The 10056-nt window shown below is 41.8% G+C and overlaps 1 protein-coding gene across 7 annotated transcripts in view; it reads right to left on the bottom strand.

Moving 5' to 3' along the window:
* CDK19 (cyclin dependent kinase 19) overlaps positions 1–10056 on the bottom strand; it is a 281950-nt gene that overhangs the window by 27720 nt on the left and 244174 nt on the right. For all 7 annotated transcript variants that reach the window (XR_002097931.1, XM_019520090.1, XM_019520086.1 and 4 more), the window contains 2 exons: positions 9222–9319; positions 5403–5481 (listed from right to left, as the gene is read on the bottom strand). Coding sequence is in view for 6 of the 7 variants with exons in the window: in XM_019520090.1 (XP_019375635.1) it covers positions 5403–5481; positions 9222–9319 (177 nt within the window). In the remaining variant the exon portion in view is untranslated. The remainder of the gene's footprint in view (positions 1–5402; positions 5482–9221; positions 9320–10056) is intronic.

Genomic DNA, 10056 nt, shown 5'->3' with positions numbered 1-10056 from the left:
CCGTGCTGGCTATCCCTCAGGATGTTGGCGTCGGCCAGTCCATTAAGGATGGCCTCTTTAATAAACTTTTCTAAGATCTTCCCCGAGATAGAAGTCAGGCTGATGGGCCTATAGTTAGCCGGATCCACTTTCCTCCCTTTCTTTAAGATAGGCACCACATTGGTCTTCTTCCAGTCTTCGGGCACTTCACCAGAGCACCAAGAGTTTTCAAAGTTCCATGCTAGAGGCTGGGCTATGATGCTCGCCAGCTCCTTGAGTACCCTAGGGTGTAGATTGTCAGGGCCAGCTGACTTGAAGGTATCCAAACCTCTCAAGGTGTTTTGAATCTGCCTAAACTCCTAACCCTATCTGGTCAATCAGGATCATATTAATTGTGAGGAGGGTAGAAGGCACAATCAAGAAAATGGTGGTCATATTCTTCACTTTATACACTGCTCTATGCTTGTCCTTTCACAGCATCTGATGAAGTGAGATCAAATTCACAAAAGCTTATGCTCTCTATATAAATTATAGCCTTTAAGGTGCATTATTTACCCTGACTTCTGGTCTCATTATGAACTGCTATAAATAAGCTGTAGTATACTGAGAAGAAGCAGTGGGGCACAATAATAAATAGCAGTGTGTTGATACCTTCCACCCAACATTCAAAACAGCTTTCCAGGCAATGAATTAAACATCACAGCAGTTTTGTCAGATAGTAGCATTATTCCCATTTTACAGAGACATAGACACAAAGTGAACTGTCCCTAGGCATGCAGCACATCCATGCAAAATGAGGAACACATCTCACTACTGCATTACAGTTCTGCATCTTACATCTTGCAATGAGAAATACCTTAGTAAGAGAGCCACACATGGTATAGCAGATACAGAAGAGTTTTGTTGGTGGCAGTAAGAAGGAGGAGGAAAACAGCATATAGTCCAAAGATAGAGGGTTGAAGAAAAATAAAAGTTTTCTGGCAGTACAAAGGCTGAGGTAGAATGAGGAATGACAAGGGTGTCTAAAGATGGGTAGGAGGGAGGAATATAAATGAAAACCAGGAGGGTCTGGCAGCAAATAGGAGAGAAAGAATGGGTAGAGTGGCTGTGGGAACAGGACAACAAACAACACTGTATTGATAGCAGAGAAGTAATGACTTGAAGGAATGGGAAAATAAGTGGACTGTGATGGGCCAGGGATCGACAGATACTTAGTTGTAAGGAGCATCTCAACTGCATCATTCTTGTCTCTGCTTTGGGGCTTGGCAGAGGCTCCCAATTGAGGGCACCGGTATACAGCCAAGGCAACTACAAACGTGACTATTTTATTTACTGTTTATATTAAATACAATATTCTCACTCCACAAAGAAAAACATTTCTTTATTGCAGCTTTAAATCTACTTTTAAATAAAAACTCTCAGATGCCGTACAAAGCAGTTAAGGCCTTTGCAGTAAACACTATAAAATGTTATAGAATTGAGAACTCATTACAAGGTTGTTTGGGGATACATTTATTGAGGTACCATTTATCAAAGCTTGGATGTGGTCAGTTTTTATAGAAAGCTGATGTAACTAACTTTTCATAAGTTGCTGAAACCAACTGCCTTTGGCAGAAATTTTTTGACAGTCTCACTAACCAAAAGCTATTTAGTTACCACTGTAAAATTAAGTCAAAATGTGCACTGGTGGCATACATTGTGGCAATGTCACAAGTTACACACCAGAGGAAATTCATAAGAATGAACGTATTTAGGAGTGGAGAGAAGCACAGATTATCCGGCATTTTCAAGTACCTAGGAGTAACTGATGTTTCACATACACGTTCAGTGACCCAAGAAAGCTTCCTACTGCTTGTATGCCTCAGACCCAGTCAGAGACAGTTCCTATTTTAAGAGAGACTTCAACAAGCTAACTTCCTAAACAATTTTAAGGTTACTGTTATTGAATGTTTTCTTAAAAGACATTATTTATCTACTGGTGTAGACTGAGCCATTATTAGTTATATAAATGATGATCCTAATTAAGACTGCTTTTGTGTCACAGTTCTAAGATGTCTGGGTCTTAGAAAAAATCAGTTATGTAACATGTTGCAGGGGTGTTTTGCCTATGGGTGCTTGGATGTAAGCTGAACCATTTTTATTGCAAATCGTGAAAGCTGCCAAGTTGAAACCTGGACTGCACAAAAAACTGAAAGAGTGGGAATTCCCATGACTTGGGCTAGTGGCTTGCCAAGCACTGAAGGGAAATGCAGAGTCCATGTTTCCTCTGACTTTTGATAAAGGCGGCATGAAACTTACCTCAGTGGTTTGAAATATCTATGTGATGGAGCTGCTGCTCCTGCTGCATTTGTAAGAAGTAGAGGTTTAGTCTACACTAGATAAAGGTTTGCCAGTACAGCTGTAACCAGCTAACCCTGTTAGTACAGGCAACAAAACAGTGCTTTTAGGTAGAGTGTTTCCTAGTTTCCAAAATGGAAGCTATTTTTATGAATATTATATTGCAATTTAACTAATTAACATTATTTGGTTGGACTACCCCGTGTTCCAGTCTAGAGGGGTGCCAGGAAGAGCAAGCAGGAACAAAAATATGGTCAGTCGAGACAGCTTGAATGAAACAGCGAAGTCTTCCCAGGTACCAGCCATGAGTCACACAGCTGTTTTTCCGAGGCTAGAGTCCAACGCTCAAAGGACTAACAATAGTTAAAAGCAGTCCCAAAAGGAAGAGACGAAACAGTCTATAGCTGCTTGACGCTGACAGACACACACTGGGACCGAAGGGCAAAGAATGCAGCAGTGCAATGTCTCTTCCAGCCGAAAGATAGGGGTGTCTGGGTTGAGCATAATTTTCTGAGACTTCCAAGGATAAAGTTTTGGTAAGACCAGATAATACATGGTATTTGTTGTTTTAACTCTCTTCTCTGATTGCTATGTGCCTTTGAACAAACAGACAATATATTTGGAAACACTTCTTTTGAGTCACTTAAACTAGCCACTGGAGACAGATTTACAGAGGAGAAGTTTTTTTACAGGTGCCCAAAACAGCTGGGTCTGTATTAACACAAACAGAACCAGGAACTGCTCCTGCCCATACATCTGGTCTGACTGGTAGAACCAGGGATTCCACCAAGAGAAAAGTGTAAGTGCAAAGCCTCTTATGTGAGAGGGACTGCAAAGGGGCCTAAGGCATTGCTGGCTACATAGCTGTGACAGTATGATGGATGAAAGAACAAGTGGGGTAGCTCTATGTTGCAGGCTAAATTGGACTGAACTGAAGCATACCAGTATGGGAGAAAGGCAGGTGAAAACTTGTCACTTAGAAGGACTGCTCAAGACAGACTGGGAAAGAAACTGCAGGTGCTGTTTCCTGTAAGTGACAACCAGCAGAAACACTTTTTTGCCTGTATAGCACTATCCACATACTAAGACTGACTGGTATAGAAATAAGAAAATCATACACTGTAACTTGCAACCAATACTGCTATCCCAGCAAATTTTCTAGCACAAATCTGGCCTAAGTCAGGGGAGCAGTTTCTATTACAGACTCCCATGTGCCTTTGCACTACAGGGTAGCATCAATAGGTACTGGCAGTGGTTTCCAAAGTTTTGAAATGCTAGTTAGAGGTCATCAAAGCATTTTACTGTATTGTAAAATAAAAAATATTTTTGATGTTACTGGACATTTAGGTCTTACTTTTTCCTATGATCACATCATGATGTTTCATTGAAATTACAGTTGCAAATCATTAGCTTTAATTCAAATATGTTTCAAGAAATGTGTTTTCAAACTGTATTTTAAGTAACAGCTAGTTCAAGAATTAATGTTCCTTTATGACCTCTGCACTGAAGGGTTTTGCTATTTTCATTGAGTAGGCTTCATATCTTGAAATGATTACCCAGAGATCCCCATGGAAGAAAGCTGTCATTGAAGTAGTTATGAGACAACATAATATGTTGTGTCCGCACTTCCCCTGGTAAAGTAAACCCAATATTCAGCAGTTGCATAGCTCAGTGAAAAAACTAAACTAATTATATAGTAAAAGGCCTAAGGACAGCAGCATATTACCCAGCACTACCATCCTCTTATCTATGCCCCTGTTACTAAAATGAAAATCCAGCTGCATGTCTGAAAGAAGAAGATTTTAATTAGAAAAATCTTAGGATTTAGTTTGTGTCTGTGAATCCTTATTTAACCACTGATTAATGACCATTTTAGAAAAAGAATATTTTTTTAAAAGGTTTGTTTTTTAACTGGCTATGAGCTCAGAGGATTTCCCTCCATATGGCTTCCAGCTAAACCAGGAAACCCAAAACCAAATTTGACATAACTGAAGTGGTGTTATGGGTTGTTGTTGTTTTTATTTTTAAATATGGTTTAAAAAGAGGGGGAAAATACTGCTAAAGATCTTTTTAGCCTTTTTGATACCTTATAAAGTACCAAAACATGGCACAAAATCCATTTTTATAATACTGCAGACTGGCTTAAAAATAACTTTTCACTGTAAGAAGGGATTCAGTAAGCAATATATATTCTAAAAATGTCCTTTTTTCTTCTAAATTAACTAAATGTTCTGCAAGACCTTTATTTACAGCATGCTTACATATGTGACAGTCCCTACCAGCCTCAAAGGCCATTTACAAAACCAAACTGCTTTAAATATGCATGCTCTTATGTCATTTTTGTTTAACAAATACAAAGTCCCTAAGAAGATGCGAATATTTACTTTTAAATGTATTTTACCTCATGATGTTTCTTCTTATTTGGTAAGTAGTAGGAGTTTAAAAAAAGCAAAGTCAGTCACTGAATTTTAACCATATCAGTATCATGACTTTTATGGTATCTTAATTAGGCTTTGTGGGTTTTCTACACTTGAAAACAAGCTAGGCAAAAGTATCATCTGTACTTAGTAGATTAATCATGTCCCTGTTCTAGACATTTCTCTTTGTCTCACAATGGGTATCAATCAACAGTGGCTGAAAAAGCACACACTACTCTTTCAAATGCATTATTGCTGAGCATACTTTTAAATCAAATTGGACACCTTTGTTGTATGGAACACCCTGATCAGAGGACATGCAGAGTCAAAGGGTTCCTCTTTGATCAATAATAGCCCCTTAACATGTAGCCATCAGGGTGCTTACTGATTACAGAATAAGGCCCCTTCCTTTTTCTTCTTCTTGTCACATTAGTGCTAATGGTGTCTAACAGGCTGTGTATTAAGTGTAAAGAAAACACAAATTATCTGACTCACTTCAATTTACCATGTATTATTAATTAAATACTTTCCAATGTACCAACAAAGTAATTTTGGGATGGTCTTGCCTGGAAAATACATTCTTGAGTAACAGCCCATGTTCTATTAGTTTTCCCTTAGAGGCATCATTACATTTTTGTTGCACATTAGACACAGTATTTTTTACTATACCTTATCCCCTTTCTCTTCGGGTTCATCCTCATTGAGGAATTCTCGTTTTGGATAAGGAATCTGACAGCCAGCAAACACACTGAAATACAATAAACAGCAAATTAAAAGAAAACAGTAAATTCGTTTAACACCATCTCTTTCAGGGTTTTTTTTTCTTTTGCTTTTATGAGTCCTAGTTATTAGAGTAAGTGGCACTTTGAATTATCCAACATACAAATACAGCAGGACATGCACTGATTTTAATTTGAACTCTGCTTGCTTTTGGCCTGCTGCCTGCCTTCAGAATTCACAGCAGATCTGAATGAGTACAAATGGCAGAACGATTATTTGCTGTCAGGACACCACATTTGTTCACTTGGTCATTCAAAACAACAAGAAATTCTGCAGCATTTGGCTGGGAGTATGTATGGCACAGTGTAGTGAAAACCTGTTCCAAGCCAGTTAATGTCATGGGAACCTTCTCATTGCCTTCAACCCTTTTGGATCAGGCTCCATACATCCTAGCTGATATGTGTAAAACTGGATACAGTCTCTGAAGCCTTTCATAGGGAAAAAAATTGCTTTGAGACCAAGTTAACTAACAAAATACAAAACACCATTTAGTATCTAGAGTAAGCAGTTTTAGCATCTTAATTGTCATGCTACCTGATTGCTTTGAAATCTGAGGGAACTAGATCAGTCTGGGACAGCAGCATATAAATACTTGAGAGAGAGACACTGGTAGACCAATTCCCATTTGAATTTCAACATTTCTTGGTGGTGGCTGGCTCTAAGAAGGCACTTCTGTTACAACCCAATCAGCGTTTTGAAAGTGCTAAACTGTATCTCTACTAGTTACTAATTGGCATATCAAATAATTTGGGCTAACTCAATTTCAAGAACATAAGGATGAACAAAAAAACTCCTAAAGAAAACATTTTTCCTAGTCAAGCCCAGATCAACATGTGGAACCATTCTGATCCTCCATACAGATCGACAGCAGAGCTGGAACATTTAGATCCACAGCAATAGACCTCTAGCACTTGAGGTGATGAAGTTGTTGGCTTCTTTAGTAATCTGTTGTTCTCTAGATGGACCAGCCACTAGACAGGAATGAGAGATGTTTTGCTAGCTATCTGCTGAAAGCAAAGCAATGATGGATTCTGACTTTTATTCCAGATCCTAGTGTGGGAAAGTGCCTACTGATTATAAATCCTTCTTCCTTTTCCCCTGCACATTTCCCTCCCTGCTGTTATTTCTTCTCAATACCCTCTCTTTACCACCCCCACAACCCATGTCATCTCCAGTCTGATCTTCTCCCCAATGCCTCTCTCCTAAGCAATGAGAGCAGAAGAGAGAATTTTTCAGTTCCTCTAGCTGCTTTCAGTTTCTGTCACTGGATACACTTCATTGTCCTGGCACGTGGGGGGAGCAGGGGCAGGCAAAGTCCTACTAGCTCCTCCAGTCCTGGAATGGAGCATGCCCAGTTACAATAAGAATCTTTGTAAATCTCGGAAGATAAACTAACAAGCTTCTACAGAGCATGCTTGAACTGAAATTTTTCAGAAGCTTAAAACTAAACCAAATTTGAGTGGACTTTCACAGAGGCAGCAAATAATAAATACCTTAAACCACAGAAAGACGCTCCCTAATTTATGATCCAAAACTAGAGCCTCTCAGGAACATGTTAGTAAGATTTTTAATGTGGGCAAAATAACAACATGGGCCAAGCCATTTCAGGTAAAATTTTCCAGAAAAATTCAACCTGAGTCAGATACCAGGCATGGAAAATTTCAGTCTAAATGATTAAAAGTTGTAGTGACAGTCTTATAATAGAAAATTTTAGGCAACCTGCCGTACAAGTTGTCAAATGCACTACATCTCCATGGCCAGAGCTGAACCACAGGGCTCTTTGCTGACTGGATTTGGACCCAGCAAGTGGGGTGAATGGTGGCTATGCCACCTGCAACCCAGATGGCATAGCTATTTAGGCTTGATCCAGCCTGTAGGCCAGGGGCAGGCAATTATTTCAGGTGGAGGGCCACTTCCTGAGTTATGGCAAGCCATTGAGGGATGCACCCCTTGACAGGTGCCCTGCCTCCTGATTGCTATCTTGGTACCAGAAGTCCCGCCCCCTAACCCTGACCTTTGCCACCAGAAGTCCCTCTCTTTGCCCCCCATAAGTACTACTTGCAGCAAGGGGTTTCGCCATCTCGGAACCAGAAAAATACCAAATTATATTCTAAAAATCAAACATGTACTACAACATTAATTTCATTTAAAAAAATACTTTTGTCCTATTTTACATGTGTTTGTGTAGTGTACATACAGGTGATAGTATAATAGCTTAAAATGAAGTCTTACTCTTGTATATTGTGGGAGGGGGTGGTTAGGTGGGTATAAGTTTGTGGGTGTGTAGTTAATTGGGGTATGGGGGAGGGTGTGGGTATGTATCTGGGGTTTGTGGAGGAGTGGATAGGCATGAGGGGTATAGGTGTGTCTATGTGGGGTGGGGGAGCATGTGGGGGGGTGTCGATGTGTGGGGGTATGAGGTTGGTGGGGGGATGTGAGTGTGGGAGGAGGGTGGCTGGTTGTGGCATTGCGTGGAAGGGAAGGGCTTGCCCACAGCCCTCCCCACCCACCCCAACAGCAGGCCCTGGGGCACTGTGTTCCCGCTCACCGTCACTTCCCTCCTCTCATCTGCCACTGCTGCCCTTCTCATGCCACTTCCCCATCCTCCCCTGTCCCCCCCCCCCCTTGCCACTCCAGTGCCACGTCCCAGATGTACAGCTGAGATCACAGCAGGAACTGGACCAGCCCACTGCATGGAGCCAGCTGAGAATTGTGGGGGCTGGACTGGTTCCTGCTGAGTCCTGCAGCCTGGCGCTGCAGCTGGGACTCACGTGGTGCAGGAGCGGCAGGCAGGAAAGCAGAGAAATAGCTGCAGCAGGTGGTGGAGGAGTGGCAGTGAGCAGGTGTGCGGTGCACAGCGACTGCTGGGCAGAAGCACAAAGCCTGCACCAGGGCCAGGGTCACTGGGAGCCCAGGGTGGGGCGCAGGCTACCAGGGGCTCTATGGAACTGGGCTGGGCTTAGCCAGCAGGGAGATGGGGGGAGCCAACTCATCTTCACAAAGCCCCTGCCGGCCCAGTCCTATGCTCCTGCCACCCTACTTTGGGCCCCGCCAGCACTGGCCCCAGGACACTGGTGTGAGCCCTGTGTTCCCACCCAGCTGTTGCTGCACTCTGTGCACCCACTCACTGCCCTTTCCCCCCACCTTCTGCAGTCATTTCCTCAGTCCTGCCCCCCCCAAATTGGATAGAATAGCCTGGTGGGCCAGATCTGGTCCATGGGCCGTATTTTGCCATTCCCTGCTGTAGGCATACATTTGACACCTTTGCTGTGGAAGATATTCCTACCAGCTCAAAAGGATTTTGATAGTTGTATAACACCAGTTGAAATTATTTAACCATATCACAATATCATTACTGGCAGAATTCACAGTCTCTGAGCAGGAGAGTTTGTGGATTCTAATAAAGTCTGATTTGTCAAAAATAAATCAGAACTAAGTGTATTTTATACATTTTCTGAATGACAGATGCCCCAAAGGGACAGAATAGGTTTCTGAGAATCATCTCTGTTCCTTCATCTTCCCATCTTTACTGGGTAAAGCAATTTCAAAGTTTTTGTTCTTTCCTACACTACAGGTTGTCTTGAAAAGTTTTGAGTTACAATCATGGGGGTGAGGGAAACTGGTTCAGCTACAAGCATATTTCTTCATTTTAAATGGTCACCAGAAAAGCAGCATCCCAGTAAAAAGCACAGGAAAAGCAAGACATACTCTGATGTAGGTAGTGGATCCTCCTGGAAGTAGGGATCCTGCAAAGCCTGCTCTGAGGTAATTCTTTTTGTAGGATCCATAGTGAGAAGTTTTTGAAGCTGTAGAACAGAACATCACAAACAGTCAACAGCTTAGGAAATGACCAGTTTTGAAACCCCCGGCTTGTACACTTCCCCTTCATCGTGATTCGGTAAGCTACAAATAGCACACTTACAGAAGAAAAAATGGCATTTCATGTAGTGCAAAACTTTTCATTTCAATAACCTTCTATAGTATCATGACTATGGAGTTCTGCTGGCATAAGAAATTTAATTAATTGTGCATTGGTTTGAGCAGAACACTGAAATAAACTGGACCTAAAAGCAGTACCACAGACCCATGGACGATCTCCCCAACTAAAAAATGATCCCCTGATGGCAGAGATGGCACAGAAACTCTTTGCTATCCCCTACTGCTGCCATAACAGGGAAAGAGAAGCATAGAGGAAAGCAAGATCCCAAATGCAAGGCCCATTGGTGTTAGTTATGGCTAATGCATGAAAAAGCAGTCTGAAAAGAGCTGTAATTGTGCATAGGGACTTGTCCTGCACAGAGGCTGCACTAGGACCAGAGAAGTGCACACAGGAACTTTACACTGCATTTATGCACATACCCCTGGATCTGTCATCTCAGCAACTCAGTCTGTCACAGCCATACTGATAGCATTGCTGTCATATGAGAGAAAGCATTCCCCCTCCAGGAGGAAAGGTGATGCCAAGCTCTCTCCCCGCTATATGGATATAATCTATAAACTGATGTACAACTATACAGATCACTTCAGCCATCTTTAGTATGTA

The sequence above is a fragment of the Gavialis gangeticus genome, unplaced genomic scaffold, assembly GCF_001723915.1.
Source record: "Gavialis gangeticus isolate Ggan-Ray unplaced genomic scaffold, GavGan_comp1, whole genome shotgun sequence".
Lineage (NCBI taxonomy): Eukaryota > Metazoa > Chordata > Crocodylia > Gavialidae > Gavialis > Gavialis gangeticus.
Note: the sequence above shows the minus strand (reverse complement) of the source record. Positions and strands in the feature narration are given on the sequence as shown.